This window comes from Amblyraja radiata, chromosome 17, assembly GCF_010909765.2.
Source record: "Amblyraja radiata isolate CabotCenter1 chromosome 17, sAmbRad1.1.pri, whole genome shotgun sequence".
Classification (NCBI taxonomy): Eukaryota; Metazoa; Chordata; class Chondrichthyes; order Rajiformes; family Rajidae; genus Amblyraja; species Amblyraja radiata.
The window spans coordinates 34,849,740-34,869,125 of NC_045972.1; the positions used below are offsets into that span (position 1 = coordinate 34,849,740).

Sequence of the window (19,386 nt, forward strand, 5' to 3'; positions counted from 1 at the left end):
CCAACATCGGGAGCAATCTTCCTGCATCTAGCCTGTCCAACCCCTTAAGAATTTTGTAAGTTTCTATAAGATCCCCTCTCAATCTCCTAAATTCTAGAGAGTATAAACCAAGTCTATCCAGTCTTTCTTCATAAGACAGTCCTGACATCCCAGGAAAGTCTGGTGAACCTTCTCTGCACTCCCTCTATGGCAATAATGTCCTTCCTCAGATTTGGAGACCAAAACTGTACGCAATACTCCAGGTGTGGTCTCACCAAGACCCTGTACAACTGCAGTAGAACCTCCCTGCTCCTATACTCAAATCCTTTTGCTATGAAAGCTAACATACCATTCGCTTTCTTTACTGCCTGCTGCACCTGCATGCCCACTTTCAATGACTGGTGTACCATGACACCCAGGTCTCGCTGCATCTCCCCTTTTCCTAGTCGGCCACTATTTAGATAATAGTCTGCTTTCCTGTTTTTGCCACCAAAATGGATAACCTCACATTTATCCACATTATACTGCATCTGCCAAACATTTGCCCACTCACCCAGCCTATCCAAGTCACCTTGCAGTCTCCTAGCATCCTCCTCACAGCTAACACTGCCCCCCAGCTTCGTGTCATCCGCAAACTTGGAGATATTGCCTTCAATTCCCTCATCCAGATCATTAATATATATTGTAAATAGCTGGGGTCCCAGCACTGAGCCTTGCGGTACCCCACTAGTCACTGCCTGCCATTGTGAAAAGGACCCGTTTACTCCTACTCTTTGCTTCCTGTTTGCCAGCCAGTTCTCTATCCACATCAATACTGAACCCCCAATGCCGTGTGCTTTAAGTTTGTAAACTAATCTCTTATGTGGGACCTTGTCGAAAGCCTTCTGGAAGTCCAGATACACCACATCCACTGGTTCTCCCCTATCCACGCTACTAGTTACATCCTCGAAAAATTCTATAAGATTCGTCAGACATGATTTACCTTTTGTAAATCCATGCTGACTTTGTCCAATGATTTCACCACTTTCCAAATGTGCTGCTATCCCATCTTTAATAACTGACTCTAGCAGTTTCCCCACTACCGATGTTAGACTAACTGGTCTGTAATTCCCCGTTTTCTCTCTCCCTCCCTTCTTAAAAAGTGGGGTTACGTTTGCTACCCGCCAATCCTCAGGAACTACTCCAGAGTCTAAAGAGTTTTGAAAGATTATTACTAATGCATCCACTATTTCTGGAGCTACTTCCTTAAGTACTCTGGGATGCAGCCTATCTGGCCCTGGGGATTTATCGGCCTTTAATCCATTTAATTTACCCAACACCACTTCCCGGCTAACCTGGATTTCACTCAATTCCTCCAACTCCTTTGACCCGCGGTCCCCTGCTATCTCCGGCAGATTATTTATGTCTTCCTTAGTGAAGACGGAACCAAAGTAGTTATTCAATTGGTCCGCCATATCCTTGTTCCCCATGATCAACTCACCCGTTTCTGACTGCAAGGGACCTACATTTGTTTTAACTAAACTCTCTCTTAAATCCATCCAGTGATTTGGCCTCCACTGCCCTCTGTGACAGGGAATTCCAAAAATTCACAACTCTCTGGGTGAAAGTTTTTTCTCACCTCAGTCTTAAATGGCCTCCTGGTTCTGGGCTCGCCCAACATTGGGAACATTTTTCCTGCATCTAGCTTGTCCAGTCCTTTTATAATGTTATATGTTTCTATAAGATCCCCCTCATCCTAAACTCCAGTGAATACAAGCCCAGTCTTTTCAATCTTTCCTCATATGACAGTCCCACCATCCCAGGGACCAATCTTGTGAACCTACGCTGCACTGCCTCAATCACAAGGATGTCCTTCCTCAAATTAGGAGACCAAAACTGTATGCAATACTCCAGAAGTGGTCTTACCAGAGCCCTATACAACTGCAGACGAACCTCTCTACTCCTATACTGAAATCCTCTTGTTATGAAGGTGAAGGCCGACATTCCATTAGCTTTCTTCACTGCCTGCTGTACCTGCAGTATTTATGTCTTTTCACGAGTTTGCACTCTTTTTTTTCCTTTATCAATTTCCAAGCTATCCTTTGCTGAATTCTGAAGTGTGGAAATGGTGTGAAAGAGACGTATATATGGAGCTCAACCACTTGTACAGTTCTGTGTAAATCCAGGGTAATTCTGGTCAAAGATCCTATAGCAATCTATAGGATCTTTGAAGGTACACAAAATTGCTGGGGAAACTCAGCGGGTGCAGCAGCATCTATGGAGCGAAGGAAATAGGCGACGTTTCGGGCCGAAACCCTTCAGGATCTTTGATTCTGGTTGCTCAGGCCACGAGCTGAACCCCTTCCTATCCTGGGTCGCTGTTCGCCGCAGAACGGCCATCAAGAGGTAGGAGGTCGGGGCGGGGATGGAATGAAATGTATGACGCAAGGCATTGACGCCAACGTGTTGACGTCGTTCCGCCGCACGTTATAAAGGTGCGCAGAGGCTGCGGCGGCCACAACAAGATGGCGGCGTGTGGACGTGGGAGCCTTGTGTTGGGGGCGGCTGATGGCCGGCAATGGCTGCGGGCCTTGCATTGTATGCTGGCAACGACAATGGCGCTTACTTTTCTATGCTCGTGTCTCTGCGTTGCGGAAGCACCGAGAAACCTGGATCGTCCTCAGAACCCGAAGAAGGCGGAGGGGCCTGACCTGCCTCAGGTTCAGCAGCAACAGCAACAGCAGCAGCAACAACAGCAGCAGCAGCAGCAGCAACAACAGCAGCAGCAGGAGCAGCAGCCACCGCAGCCGCAACAGCAGCAGCAGCCACCGCAGCAGCAGCAGCAGCAGCAGCAGCAGCCACCGCAGGGCCAGGGGAAACCTCCGGTCCCCCCGTTCCAAGTGCAGGGCCGTCCTGTGTTCCAGCCCCCGCGGAAGAACATCTGGCGGATTTCGGAGGACCTAGCGTGTCGCGAAGATGTGCTCCGGGTCTGCCCTAAACACACCTGGCAGAACAATTTCGCAGTCCTCGAATGCTTGCAAGACTTGCGAGAGGTGAGCAGCTGCCGCGGGCTTTACTGGGCAAGTGAGGGCAGTTGCATTTCAGGAATACCGCACCTGGGGCTTGTTGCTGGTGGCGTTCACTAGCTGTTGGTCCCCGTGTGGACAGAATGGGGGAGTGGCGTGGCTGCCAGACGGGGAGATCCGACTGGCTGACGGGCCCCACTCCTTTGTGGGGAATGAAGTTTCAGGTTGATGGTTATTCGCCGGTGCGAGGAGGCAACGAAACATTCCATACGGGGCAGATGACATCGAAACATCGAATGTTGATTGTATTGCGGTACATTGTGGAGCTTTACAGTCAAATTACTGGCCACTATTTTAAATGAAATGATCTGTCCTTATTTGTCTGTTAACTGTCCTTAACTTCCCACGGTTTATAATTTTAAGTAGCCACGTGTAACTGTAGATCTGGGTGGGGTAGTTAGATGCATTCATTCAGCTCAACCTATCTATTAGATATCAATGACAACGGTATGGTGTAAACATGTTGTCAGAAGAGAATGGTTTGTTTTGAAATAGTTTCACCTGGATATTTCAAATATGAGCCTCAAGTTTATCGAGTTCCCGACGCAGTACGCTATCTGGAAATGTCACTATTTATCTAGAGTCACACCTTATGTAAATTCAGAACAACAGATGCTTTTATTTAGCTGTTGTACTCTCCATGGAATAGGTGACTTCAAAACTCATTCTTTAACTTTTTTCCAGAAATCCCCTTAATTGCAACCTGTTTATTTTTCAAAAAATCTAGTTATGATATTTAGAAGTGTGAAATTAATGTGGCAATTTGAATTATGTTTTGATTGAGGGTAGGACAACCTGAACGGCAAGAAAGTTAGCTGCTATTTAGGCAAAGCTCTTGTCATGGATTGAGATTTTTTTTAAATTGCTATGATGTAGTTGGAACGAGAAATGTTAGCACTTGGGACCAGTACCAATTGATTAATCTGGTATTATCTTAAAGGAGATCTAGGAGCTTTTGTCCTCAGCACTTTGATCTAATATTGATATTGATTTATTATTGTCATGTTTACCAAGATACAAATAAAAAATATTGTTTTGCGTGCTCTCCAGGCAAATCATACAATCCATTATTGCAGCAACTTGTGCAAAAGAGAAAATAAAGTGTAGAAAATAGTTTTACAGTTACAGAAAATGTGCAATGGCCGCAGTGAGATATATTGGAAGATTGGGAATTTATCAGTGGCATATGAGACGTATCTTCATGAGTATGCGGACAACGGGAAAGAAGCTGCTCTTGAATCTGGTATGGTTGTTAATCTTTTGTATTTTCTGCCTGACGGGAGAGGGGTGATGAGAAAATGACCATGCTGGCTCTTATCCAAAGGCAGCGTGAAATATAGATGGGGAGGGGGGAGGCTGGTGTGATGGACTGGGCAGCATTCACAACTCTCTGTAACGGCTAAGCAGTCTTGGGTTCAGCAAACCACGCAGTGATGCATCCCGATTCAATGTTTTCTATGGTGCATTTCTATAAATGTGTAAGAGTTATTGGAGCCATGCTAATTTTCCTTGCCCATTTGAGGAAGTATAGGCATTGGTGTGCTTTCAATGGTTGGGTCAGAACATAATCACAAGAACTTGAAGCTCTTGACCATCTCCACTTCAGCAACATTGATACAGATGGGGCAGGTACTCCACCCCACTTATTGAAGTCGCTATTACATGTTGTATTGAGACATATTATCAGAGAGAAACGATAGATGTTAATAAAGATTTATAGGTAGGAAAGAACTGCAGATGCTTGTTTAAATCGAAGGTAGGCACAAAATGCTGGAGTAACTCAGGGGGACAGGCAGCATCTCTGGAGAGAAGGAATGGGTGACATTTTGGGCCTGTCCTGCTGAGTTACTCCAGTATTTTGTGTCTACCTTCTAATAAAGATTTATTGTCTGTGCTGAAATAGAAGGGATTGGATAGAATTTCATTTTAATTGATTAGGCAGTAAGACTATCCCAGATAATTGCCAGCATTTCTTCTGTTCCAACCACATGGTCAAACCACTAATAATAATCTTCCTGAATTGTGCATATAGATATCTGCAGTGTTTCACATTCTTGTTGAGTTGTTGGAGGAATATGTCAAAATATAGGTCTGTGTTAGGTAGCAGGGCTCAGTCAAAAACTGCTTGGATTTTAGGCTGACATTCAGTTGGTTTCTCTAATTACCTGTATGCACTGGTGCAGATTGACCTATGTCTTGCTGCAAAATATTTGCAATGTGATTCAATAGCATTGTTGTGGTATGCATATTCCACCCCAATTCTGAATATATAAAACTGATATTATAGCTACTGGGCTTAGCTATTCTGCTGTGTTGTGAGTAAAAAATTAATTCATTGTCAAAAAGGCCATTGTTGATCTTGTGCACTATAACATGGGGAGAGATCTGATGAATTTGCTGCTGGGGTTTGTTGAGACTTTTTTGTTCTGCCGGACATATGGTTTTTATTTTGGGCTCAAAGCATGGAGGTCTGTTGACCCTGGGATTGAGGACCATATGAGTTAGATATAAAGAAAATGAAGGTTAGAAGTACAGGCGTTCCTCATAAATCCTATTTCAGATTTTCCTGATGACTACACAGTCTGATGTTTTTTTTCTCATGGGTATAAAATGTTCATAGATATGGATTCCTGAAAGTATAAGCCACGTTACATGTCCTAAAGTTCACTTCTGAAGTTACATACTTGAGGTTGCATGGGGGTGGGTTTGACCAATTTGTTCAGATTGTACATTTCTCAGATGAAGTTCTTGACTCTTATGGTTAACATTCTACTTGGTCCATGTGAGTCTAATGGAAGAACTAGTTACCAATAGACTACTGTGACTAGTCCCTCCATCAGACTGTTACTAACGGACTAGTTATAAGCTAGAGGAGCTAGTTACTAACAGACTCGTTACTAACAGACCTGGCGGCGGTGATATCCAGGGAGTCACTCCCTAGCAGCGTCGTTACTTTAAACTGGATGAATGCGAAATTGAACCATAGACACAACTGAAAGCTTTCTTCTCACCTGAACAAAGCTTGTGATTTGTCAAACCTGGTAATTTGATATGCCAGCAAGTCGCTTGGATCATTAACAGAGTCTCGGCGAACCTCAAACAATTTTCTAATGGTTTCTGACCTATATTTCCTTCCTTTAACTGCACACAGTGTGGAACTATCTAGATAGGATTGCTGATTCAGGTTGTAGACACATTTGTGTAATTGGTTCCACATAATGTTGACTGCTTGCCTTTGTTAAGAGAAGTGGACACATTTTTTCATTGCAGATCGCCTGTATCTGTGAACTGGGCAGTAATCTTCTATAAGTGAAACCAGGCACGTGGTTATTTAGTCGATCTTGAGTAAAAGATTTACGATTTAGCAAGATCTAGTCTGCAAGGACAGGGGACACAAGAAAGTATATCAGAGCTCTGATATTTTCATCAATATTTTCATTATAGTAAAAGTAAAATGTTTCTGTTATCTATATTTTTCCTCTTATCTCTTGCCTCTGGCTGTCTTTTCCAGGCTTGCTTGGGCACACTTGCATTGGCTTGCATCTATTAACTTTTCCCAATTAGCTGTGACTTTTGACTTGCAGGCAGCTTCATGGTGGTTGCTCTCTTCTACATGATATCTTCACATGAAGTTTGATGCATATTTTGCATCCTTTAACCAAGGTGTATTTGGTGAATCAATTTTCATTTCAATTTACTGATGTGCACGTCCTAGATTTTGTGTAACTACAGATTCGGTCTCTGCTTTCATTGTGTAGTGGAGTGAACAGCATGCGTAAAGATATCAGACATTCTAAATGTAGAATGGTCAAAATCATTCTAATAGATATCTAATAGAGGAAAATAATTTCTGTTTCCAAGGAGTATAGCTACTAAATTGCTGCTCTGATTTTTGTAGCATAATAAATACAAAGCCTACCTTTCACTTTCTGGTCTTCTGTATTTATTATTTTTCTCTTTGTCAGCATATGTTTAAGAATTTTTTTTTGTCTTGCTCTTTTGCATCCCTCTTCTTTCTGTCATCTGGTTTATTAAAATTTGTGTGCCTAATGTTTTTTTTTAAAGTAGGTCCTTTCCCGTTATAGATTGTACAATTTGAATTTCGCTTTTTAAAGGTTTTTAAAATTTGATTTCCTTAGTTACATTTACTTTGTCATCTCTCTACTACTGGTTGTTTTTGAGGATGTTAATGGAATTTTACTCAAATTATCATTATGTTGTGTAAATCCAAATGAGTGAAGTGGCAGTCTTATTCAACTGGTCAGGGCAGTAGATGCAGAGTCTGTTTCATAGGCAGTTATGCAGGTTTGGTATTTCCTCTTCCTCAACTTCAGTATTCTCAATACCAGAATCATAGGTTGTTTGGTGAAGACTAGGAATGCAAGACAGAGCATTGATATGTTTTGTGTAGCCCCTTATTATCTTCCTTGTACACTCCCAAACTGTGTGGCCAAATTCTACTCCCAACTCCATCTACAGGCTAGCATATGTTACCATAGTCAGCCGGATCTCAAACAATGGTGCAACAGTATACAAGGAGAATAGAGAGAGCTTTGAGGCATAGTGGTAGGACAGCAACCTCTCACTCAATGTCAGCAAAACGAAGAAGCTGGCCATTGACTTAAGGAAGTGGGGTTGAGTACATTCCCTTGTCTGATCAATGGTGCCAAGGTAGAGGGGGTAATGTGATTCATGTTCCTACGTGTAATCACACGAACAATTTGTTTTGGTCCAACCGCATTGACAATACGGTCGGGAGAGCACACTGATACCCTACTTCCTCAGAAGGTTCAGGAAATTCTGCATCTCCCCAATGACTCATATCAACTTTTACAGATGTACCAAAGAAAGTATTGTATCCAGATGTGTCACATCTTGCTATGGCAACAACTTTGCCCAAGGCAGCAAGAAATTGCAGCGTTGAGACCAGCCAATATAATTAAGGATCCCACCACACCCGAATTATACCTCCTGCTCCCTGCCCAACGGGCAGAAAATTCAAAATAATCGAAGCATGTGCCACCAGAATTAAGAACATTTTTTCCTGCAGTTATTCTCTTAAACGGTCCTCTCACTCATTAAGATTAATTCTTGATCTCCCACCCTACTTCGTTGCAGCACTTGCGCTTTTTTAAATCTGCATTTTCTCTGCAGCTGCAACACTGTTCTACATTATGATTATAATGTTGCTATAAAGAGTAACGACTTGAGAATTGGGAGATTGAAAAATCAGTCAGAATGACTGAAAAAATCAATCATGAAGAAGATGAGAGTAAATTATTTTTTTAAATGTAAGAGCTTTTACAAGTATGTAAAACTGTGACAAGCGTAAATTTAGGTCTCATGAAGAAGTTGTCATCAGGAAAAATAGCTGAACATGTTTAATTTACCTACACAATGATGATCAGGGAATTAGTCATCAGTACTAGTCAAGGGAAGGCACTGGAACAATGAGTGGAGCCAGTTGGCCAGTATTCAAGGATACTAGAACAGATGCTTGAGAGATGGACAGTAGATACTTTAGGAGTGATCTTATAAATTCCCCAGATTCTGGAACTGTCTGAATGGATTAGAGGGGAGATAGGTTAACTGCTATTTGATAACGATTGAGTGAAAATAAGAAACATTTATCCTGATGTTCGTTGCTGAAATAGAAATCATGCTGACAGGAAGTCTTTTAACGATGTAATAGGAGATATTTAAGGAGGAATTAGTGATATATTTCAGGATTTTGCAAAAGAACACTCAATAACGGACCACATGAAAGATCATGGAGGATAAGAACAGATAATATTTGCATTAAACATTTACTTTTTGGGATATCAGGCTGTTCCTTGTGGGAAACCACAAAGTTCTATGTTCAGCTATTTATAATTGATTAATAATTAAGAACATGGTTTACTCAGTTTTGTGAGTACTGTACTACACTACAAAGCTGGATGATAATGTGAGCAGTGGGAAGTTGTTCTGCAAAAGGAAATAATAATGGGCAGGAAGATGGCAGGTGGAATATCATGTGGAGATATTTTATTGATTTTAGCAACTTATCTTGAGAACGCTGGTACATGAATCATAGAATGGTAACTTGCAGCTGCAGCAATAGATCAGGAAGGCATTTATGGTATTTTGTTGAGGCTCACAGTTTAAGAGTATGGAAGTCTTGCCTTCGATGAAAACACACCAAGAGATAGTACATGTTTTAGACTCCACCTAAGGAATGATATGTTTCTGCTGGATGACGTGGAATGCAAATATATAAATATTCCAGGTTCTAAAATTAATAGACAGGGCAGATACGGAGAAATTCTTGAAAAAATGTCCGAGAACTACCGAACTTGATCTTAATGTGGGTCAACTATTAGGGCTGAGAAAATACATTTATTTAGCAGGAGCTTGCAAGTCTTTGAAATTTCCATTTGCACTGAGCTGTGGTTGCCAAGTACAGCAATGTTCAATCCTTGGGTTGAAAGACTTGTTGATACAAAGTGAATCTGAGAATATGATCTCCTAGAATCCAAATTTACACAGCATCTTGGTATTAATGCATAACAGTTTAACAATTCCGATGGTTCAATTCAGAATTTTGTGGCATCTGCATACAATGTGGGAAAAAATCTTGGAGTTGCTTCTCCTCTCATCAAAAGTGAGTTTAATGTTTTGTGGTCAGCGTGGGTCATAAACAATGATTGGGGGGGGGGGGGGGGGGGGGAATTCAGGTCATCTGGATTGATGTTTGGGTATTAATAGGTGTCTGTCCAAGCACTTTAACGTGAAACGTAGCAAACTTTCCAGTATTCTTTCTCAATCAATAACGCCAAGATCGGTTTGGTAATTGCTGATCTATCTGTTTTTTGTCAATGTAACATGAATATAATTCAATGTTTGATGGTTATTTTATTTAACCTCCGTATTTAACCTGTTTTTCTTATTGTATTGTTACCACTGTCATGGTCCACATAGTGCTAATATTTGGATCGTTCTTTGCTCATGGCATGGTCAAGTTTATTTGGATGGTTTTTCTCCTTTTGGCAGATGATTTTCTTAGCATATCCCTTCGATGTGTAGTTATTCAAGAGAGCTGGTTGTTTATGTAATGTGTGCAGAATTGAGCCATTCGGCCCATCAAGTCAACTCTGCCATTCAATCATGGCTGATCTATCTTCCCTCTCTACCCCATTCTCCTACCTTTTCTCCGTCCCCATCCTTACTAATCAAGAACCCACCATTCTCCGCATTAAATTAGATCTGAAGGGAATATTGCACTGGTCAGACTAATCTAATAGAGAAGAGAACCGAACCAGTATTACGAATGGATAACCTGGCCAGATCTTCCAGCCTGTACTCGTACAAAAATAGTGATTCAGCAGAAACTGTTGAATTCTATAATCATAATAATACTTTATTAGCCAAGTATGTTTTGCAACATACGTGGAATTTCATTTGCCATACAATCATACCAATAAAAAGCAACAGAACACATAAAATACATTTTAACATAAACACCCACCACAGTGACTCCTCCACATTTCTCTCTGATGGAAGGTGAAAAAAAGTCTCTTCCCTTCTTTGTTCTCCCGCGGTCGGAGGCCTCGAGCCTTCCGTTGACGGGGCGATATTGCCTCCCGTAGCCGGCCGCATTCTGAAAAGGACACGTTAATTCCTACCCTTTGTTTCCTGTCTGCCAACCAGTTCTCTATCCATGTCAATACCGTACCCACCAATAGCATGTGCTCTAATTTTGCACACTAATCTCTTGTGTCGGACCTTGTCAAAGTCTTTTTGAAAGTCCAGATATACCACATCCACTGGCTTTCCCTTATTCATTCTGCTTGATACATCCTCAAAAAACTCCAGAAGATTAGTCGAGCATGATTTCCCTTTCATAAACCAATGCTTACTTTGACCGATCCTGTCACTGCTTTCCAAATGCGCTACTAAAACATCTTTAGTAATTGACTCGAGCATCTTCCCCACTACAGATATAAGGCTAACTGGTCTATAATTCCCTGTTTTCTCTCTCCCTCCTTTCTTAAAAAGTGGAGTTGGCTACTTTCCAATCCACAGGAACTGATCCAGAGTCAAGAGAACATTGGAAAATGATCACCAATGCATCCACAATTTCTAGGGCCACCTCCTTGACTACTCTGGGATGCAGACCGTCAGACCCTGGGGTTTTATCTGCCTTCAATACCAGCAGTTTACCTAACAACATTTCCTGACTAATGTGGATTCCCTTCAGTTCCTCTCTCATTAGATCCTCGGTCCCCTAGTATTTCTGGGAGATTGTTTGTGTCTTCCTTCGTGAAGACAGAACCAAAGTACTTGTTTAACTTTTCTGCCATTTCCTTGTTTCCAATTGTAAATTCACCTGTCTCTGATTGTAAGGGACCTACATTTGTCTTCACTAATCTTTTCCTTTTTACATATCAAAATAAGCTTTTAGAATAAGTTTTTATATTCCCCGCAAGCTTTCTTTCATGCTCTTCTCTCTCCCCCCTCCCCCCCCTCTTAATTAATCCCTTTGCCCTCCTCTATTGTGTTCCAAATTTCTCCCAGTCCTCCAGTTTGCTGCTGCTTGTGGCCAATTTATATGCCTCTTCCTTGGGTTTAACAGAACAATGAGCATTGTGAAGTGCAAACATGGCTAAAATATATATATATATAAAAAAGATTGCCTATTCAACAAGTAATTTAATATAAAAGTTATATTAAATTATATCAGATAAGCTGAAGGACAGAAATGACAATGCAATTCTTCAAACTGGTGGGGTGGAAGAAGAGTTTATCAGGCAACAATAGGAAACGGAGAAAGTAGCAAAAGGAAATATGATAAGAGTGATAAGGAGTAACATAAAAACTGAAAGATTTTTGTTTATTAAACTAAGTAGTTAATATTCAAAAGGTATATCTGAGACTGTGTGAAGATACAATCACAACAATCTCGGTGCACAGAAGTGGACATCATGGATAGACACAAAATGCTGGTTGGGCAGCCATTGGACATTGTGGGTGGAGAGTGTGGAGAAAGGTGAACCGAAGAGAAATGGGCAGGGGCGTTTGGCCTGTTTGAACAACAAAATCAACGTGTAGCTGGTTGAAGTTTCAATGCAGGAACTTTTGAGATGGGAAGGATAGATATGAAAAGGGCTGCTACAAATGTGCATTTTGCAGATCTGAGAAGTGGATGGCAGTTAACATGTAGCAAGCTTTGGCAGAAAAGGCCAGTGATTACATTCAGTTATGACATGGGATAAAAGCTTGCTACTCTTTACTTATTAACATAAAAAAAAACTCCAAATACTCACTGGGTTAGTTCTATGGAGCAATAGGTAATGTTTCAGAGAAATGACTTCTCAGCAACCTGTTAATTTTGTATAGCTGCACAGTGGAAAATGTCGAGTTTAGAAAGTATAAAGACTCTAATAAAGGCAATCAATGCCAAGCTAGATTTGATTTAGGACAAAGGGAAATCCTATGGCATACAGCATGCAGTTAAGGTGCTAGTTAAGTGGATTCTGTCAATGTTGTATAAACGAGAAGGCAGTAGTGATTTAAAAAAAAAAAATGACATTCACAGGTTAGCAGTTCTCCAAATACAAGAGAAACCCGTCCATTGGGAAGTTACAGAAGCAAGGAAAGGTAGTAATTGTGCTCGGTTAACAATCCTCTTTGGATATAGGGCAGATAACAGATAACTGAAGGATTGTAAATGTTCCACCTATTAAAAATAAATAGAAAAACGAGTGGGGAAATATCTAGAATCGTAAACATTTGCTGGGAAACCTTTAGATACTATAATCAGGTCAAGTTTAATTGACATTTTTTTAAATGGTGCAAATAAATCATAATTTCAACCCAAGATAAGAACTGAAAATTGAGGAACTTAGTAGATAGGGCACTGTATGTGAGAGGGCAAACCAGTTGATATTTTGGGTTTATCATATTTCATTGGAATTTTTGCGACAAGCTGTGTTGATCAAAATTTTCAAAACTAGCAGATAAATAGCTATATCAAGATTGTTTGACACAATACCGCATAATAGACTAAATGAATAACATTAAATTAGGTCAAGAAAGAGGCAGGAAGTGGAATGGCAGTGAAAGGATTTTCAAACCAGAGAACATTTTGTTCAGCATTCTGAGCATAATACTTTGCAGTACAGTAAACCCACATTATAACAGACCATCGGGGGGGCGGGGGGGGGGTGGGGGGGGGGGGGGGGGGGGGTGGGGGGTGGGGGGGGGGGGGGGGGTGGGGGGGGGGGGGGGGGGGGGGGGAAGAGAGAGCAGTGATTATTGCCAATTGTCCGTTATAACAAAGTAACAAATTATTGTATGAAGTAAAAACAAAATTTCAGATACACAAAAGGACACAAAGTGCTTGGAGTAACTCAGCTAGTCAGGCAGCATCTCTGGAGAACATGCATAGGTGATGTTTCTGATCAGGACCCTTCTTCAGACTGATTCAGTCTGCTGAGTTACTCCAACACTTTGTCGTTTCACCTTAAAACTAAGCGCCGCTGTCTGCACCAGCGAGCCCTCTTCAGCTGCCACAAGGTGCGGCTGTTGCGGCTCGCGTTGTAGCTCCAGGTCGGCAGCGCTGGTCACTGTGGGGCTCCCTTCCCTCTCACCACCTGCTGGCCTCCACCTCCTCTCTTTGCTTTGTCCACTTCTCTGCTTCCCCCTCCACCGCTGCTGCTTTCTGTCAAAAGTAGGCAACAGGATTTATTTTAGTATTGAAACTTATTTGATATGCGCTGCTCCATTTTATCAATCTGCCTGTTCTGGAAGCTATCTTTCTTGCTGAATACTATATTTGAATTTTGTGTCATCTAAAGACTTGCATTGCATGCCCAAGTCCTGTAATATGTATTAAAAATAGCACTACTTTGAAATAAATTGTATTTAGTGGGATAAGAGCAACCGCGTCAGTTGCATAGTTCCCCAAATAGAACATCAGTTCATATTTGAACACTCTACATTTCCCTTTATTATAACACTTGTAATTGTAGATTTTGAAGTCTAGCAACTTAATGATAAAGTGGACTCTGCGTCTCTATTTATATTTAACTTTTGTTTTTCACTGAAACTTTGCAATACACGTTATTGACAGAAAGAATGGAGTATACCATTTTAAAATGTGTTCTCATGTGAATTTGCCAGCAACCATTTTATCTAGAGTCCTATGATTGAATATGTGCAACATGGAAGCCTTTGCCTCCATTTGCTTATTAATATGCAAGTGTTAAAGGAGAAACACTGCACTCTGATGTTGTAGGCATCAGATTCAATGCTCCTTTTCCAAATATTGAGGAAAACCTCTAATATCATGGAGAAAGAGACTGTAGATACTGGAATCTTGAGTTAAAAAAAAAAAACAAATTGCTGGAGGAATTCAGTAGGTTGGTCTGCGGAGGGAAATGGACAGACGATATTGCGATTTGTGACCCTTCAAGATTGGTCTTGATGAGTGGTCCCCACCTGAAACGCCGTGGGTCCACTTCCCTCCACAGATGCTGGCTAACCATCTCAGTTTCTCCAGCTTGATGATAGGGAAGAAAGCATTCCTAATTGACATACAATCCAAGTCTGTCTGTTCAAGTTGATAATGACAGGAGATATTGAGGGCAAATTATTGTTCATGTTGCACAAATTAACCTATTTGAAATTAATCTATTTGAAAGTTGCTTTTCTCCACAATTTAATATTAAATGATGAGATAATATAATTGCAATACACAAAGAACTGCAGATGCTCATTTACACCAAAAAATACACAATGCTGGAGTAACTCAGTGGGTCAGGCGGTATCTCTGGAGAACACGATTAGGTGAAGTTTCTGATCGGGACCCTCCTTTAGATTGATTATAGTGGGGGGAGAAAGCTGCAAGAGAGATGGGTGCAGGACAGTCAGAAAAGTGATAGGCTGGTTGACAGATGGTTCAACAAAGGCCAGAGGTGTGAAGATGCAAAAAGTGTGAGATAAAGATAGAAGAACAAAATATGAAGCCAGAGGAAGAAATGTAGGTGGGGGGAAGGATGTTTTGTAGGTTAGTTAGCTAAAAATTGGAGAATTCAGTGTTATAAACCACCCAAGTGGAACAAGGTGCTGTTCTTCCAGTTTGCCTTAGAAACATAGAAAATAGGTGCAGGAGTAGGCCATTCGGCCCTTCAAGCCTGCACCGCCATTCAATATGATCATGGCTGATCATTCCAACTCAGTATCCCGTACCTGCCTTCTCTCCATACCCCCTGATCCCTTTAGCCACAAGGGCCACATCTAACTCCCTCTTAAATATAGCCAATGAACTGGCCTCAATTACCTTCTGTGGCAGAGAGTTCCAGAGATTCACCACTGTTTTTCTCATCTCGGTCCTGAAGGATTTCCCCTCTATCCTTAAGCTGTGACCCCTTGCCCTGGACTTCCCCAACATCGGGAACAATCTTCCTGCATCTAGCCTGTCCAACCCCTTAAACTCCTTGCGGCCTAACTCTGGTAATGGACAGTGCCCAGGACAGAAGGATCAGAATGGGAAAGGGGAATTAAAATGGTTAGCAAGCAGAAGATCCAGCAGGCCTTGGTGGACCAAAGTAGATAGTCTGCGCTTGGTCTTGCCGATGTAAAGGAGGCCACCGGGAGCACTGAATGCAGTAGATAAGGTTAGAGGAAGTGCTAGTGAACCTATGTCTCACCTAATTTGCTCCATAGATGCTGCTGCACCCGCTGAGTTTCTCCAGCACTTTTGTCTACCTTCGATTTTCCAGCATCTGCACTTCCTTCTTAAACACTCTCACCTAATTAATGTCTGAAGAAGGGTTTTGGCCTGAAACGTTGCCTATTTCCTTCGCTCCATAGATGCTGCTGCACCCGCTGAGTTTCTCCAGCTTTTTTGTGTACCCTCACCTAATTAATGTTGGTCAATTGCTGAAGAATGGACTTGCCATAAGAAAGTACAACTATATGCGAGTACATTTTCCGGAAAGGTGCAGGAAATGGGTCAACACAGATCAAGCATCTGAGTGGCCAATATCAAGCAAGTGATGGAAGGCAAAAGTCTTAAAGTCCTTGTCTCTTCCCTCCTTGTTCTCCCTCTGCGCTGAGGCAATCCAGGCCTCAATCTGCTATATGAAAAAAATCAGTGGCTGCCAGCTAAAATTGTTGATCATGATGTTGAGTGAGCCTGCTGTGGTGTATGAAATTAATAATGAAAAAAAGTCAGAATGAAAGTGGGACAATGGACTGAAGTGGCAAACAATTGGAAGCTCATGACTATGCTTGTAGTGTGGTCACACAATCTACTTTTATTCATCCCAGTTAGTGTTTGATCTGCTGAGTATTTCCAGCTTTGTTCTCTTGTGCACTTCAGTATCTCATTTGCAGGAAATGCAGTGTTGGACATTTTATAGTTCCACTATCATATAACCAAAAAAACATATTTACGGATGGCAACATTTGGTATTTGAAGACTTACAAGGAGAGCCTGATACGCGATAGGAGGGTAATACATCTTTTTTTGTTGTTATGAGTATGCCACATGACAACAATTATCTGTATTTCCAAAACAAGACTGAAATGTTGAAAGCTGTCAATCAAGTAGCAAATAGGTTATTATTTATTTGTTGTATTATCTATTATTAGGTTCTTTGGTTTATTTTATGAATTAGTAAATGGCCAAAATCTTTTTCTTTGCTCCATAAGGACAGAACAGAAGCATTGGTGGATATACTACAAGCACAGATTTGTATATTGCTTGTGCGTCAAGGGCTTCTTTTGCTATTTTTTTTTTTAATGTTGCACTAATTGATACACACGTTAATTATTTTGTTTCTGAGTAAATAAGTGTGAAGTGTTAATTTTATTGCATTGAGCAAAATTCTTCACTGCTTTGTGCATCATGTGTTGTCATCAGTGTAAATGCCTTATGTGCCGTATCATCATGTGGATGTGTAATAACTTAATATCATGGTGTCCACCTTAAGTAAGCAGGCTATTGTATCAGTATTGCTCACCTTTGCCAGATATAGACAGACAGATGAGCTGAACCTGTGCCCACCGCACCCAAATCACTCAAATAGCAATGTGGGCCGCAAGTGATGTACAGGCCTTTGACTAGGGCTCCAGTCCTTCCGAGAAATGAAAGCAGATTGAAGAAACTGTGAGAATTTCATGTGAAGCACCCGAATCCTGAACTGGTGGATTCAGCATGTTGAATGGGGTCACCTCTGCTTTGTTGATGGCAGTTTCGACACCAGTCAATGGTCATATTGTTTTTATAGGCAGGAGTTGTTTTCAAAGCCATTTTTGGGATGCCAGTTAAATGAAAGTGAAAGTCTATGTAATCAGTGAGTATTGTAGGTAAGCTGAAGCGGCCTTTTCACGGGGCGAGTTGACGCAAGATGTCACCAGAGTGAAGAGGTCGTGGTCCAGCACGAGTCTCGCACGATATAACGGCAGTAGATAAAGAGTTCCCACGGTACTCGGCATTTCTGCTATTTGTGCGAGTGACTTGTCCGTTTCCCGAGCATTCCCGTTAAATCTTGAATGAACATCGTGAACTACACGTGACACAAATGATGTAACTTTTTTTTTCACACACTATATATATCCTCCCTTGGTTGAATTGGCTCATTTGGAGACATATTTTACTGTGTATGTGGGAGACACAGATGGACTGAGCACAGTACCTCGGTCTTACTGTGTGTGGGAGAGGGGGAGAAAGAGACGTACACTCACAGAGGCAGAGTCTCTCCGCCTGTGTAAGAGGGAGGGAGGGAGAGAGAGAGAGAGGCACACACAAGGTGGATGTGAAATCTCACCTGCCTGTTTCAGTGACAGACACCCGCCGTCAGTAAATGAAGACACCCCCATCTGTCTCCCCCTCCTCTCCCTCGACTCCCCCACCTTTCTCTCCCAACTCCAGTCCCGTCCCGACCCCCTGGGAAACTGAATAGAGCAACAGTCAACTGCTGCCTGTGCGCTGATATGACAATAAAGGCTACTTTACTTTACTGAGTTAAAGAGTTCCCACGGTAGACTGTAAAACTGGGACCCTGGTTCTGGACTCCCCCAACACTGGAACCCTTCTTCAGACAGCCTAATCGGAATTGAGTCTGAAGATGTGTCTCGTCCCGAAACATCAGCTTTTTTTCTCCAGAGATGCTGCTTGACTCGCTGAGTTACTCCAGCTTTTTGTGTCTGTCTTCGGTTTAAACCAGCATGTGCAGTTCACTCCTTACACGGGTCTCTGTACAACATTGATTGGTAGCGTTCCGGACCCCTGGACCCGAGGACTCCGACCTGTATCTCTCAAAGAAGTACATGTGAAAAATTTCTCACGGACCATAAAAATCGCGTAACCTTTCAGTAAAGTCCCTTTTAAAGTCCCTTTTAAAGATTATAGTTATTTTCTTGAATCTCATTAACATAACTCATGAATAAGTTGATGGCCATATGCGGATGCAAATCTTTATTTTTATTTATTTTTTAAATTCAATCCCACATAAGATAATTTTTACTCACCTTCTGTTCCCTCTGTCCAGCTTCCGGGTTCACCGTTCGCAGGAGTTCCCACGGTACCCGCAAGAGTTATTACGGATATCGCACTGGCCACTACGTTCATATAATGTTGCAATACTCAACCACAAGTGTACAAGTCACTCTTGGAGAAATTCAAACTTTCTTGAATTTTCTCCCGAGTGACCAAGTTACACGATGACCTGCCGTTAGCGCTACGGTGGTCCACGAATGCCGCACTGTTATCGCACGAGGTTCCCACGATGTTAAACTCCGGTTAACTCTTGCGTCAAGTCGCCCCGTGAAAAGGCCGCTTGAGTCATGTCGTTGTTGATTCCATAGTTGCATTTCCACGAGAAACAGAAACCTCAGCTAGCCATCTACTTCCTCCTTGGGACTGAGATCTGTTTTCTTACTCAGCCAGGACTGCAGAAAAAGGATATTGGAGGTGAATCTTCAGCATCTACGATTCTGTTTTGTTTTGGGCTCGTTGATTTGATATCTTCGCTTTTGTTGTCTTGTGAGGATCGAAACTATCATGATCTTGCAGAATTTTTTTGAGAACCATGATGTGTTGGTAACTGTTCAGAATGTAGTGGGTTCAAACTGTAATTGTCTCAAATTATAATCTGCACAACCAGATATTTTGTCACAAGGGTTTGCATTTGCTTTCTGTAGCCATCAGTTCTGTGTAGTCACTCAGATGTTGTGTTGCAACTACTGATTTCCATATTAATACCATTACTTCATTTCTCTGTTTGAAAAATACTAGTCAAATTTCCAGAATAACAACTTGAATCGATTTCTGCTCAGAATCATTGTCCAGAGA

At 41.6% G+C, this 19,386-nt stretch overlaps 1 protein-coding gene across 6 annotated transcripts in view; it reads left to right on the forward strand.

Annotated features, from left to right (window-relative positions):
* The first annotated feature begins 2,451 nt into the window (after positions 1-2,451).
* Positions 2,452-19,386, forward strand: part of glg1 (golgi glycoprotein 1) — a 102,336-nt gene continuing 85,401 nt past the window's right edge. For 2 of the 6 annotated variants that reach the window (XM_033036120.1, XM_033036121.1), the window contains exon 1: positions 2,456-3,011. In XM_033036120.1, coding sequence (XP_032892011.1) covers positions 2,484-3,011 — 528 coding nt within the window. In that variant the 5' untranslated portion in view covers positions 2,456-2,483. Of the gene's footprint in view, positions 3,012-19,386 lie in introns of all 6 variants that reach the window. The other 4 variants (XM_033036125.1, XM_033036124.1, XM_033036122.1 and 1 more) reach the window with 4 other exon arrangements.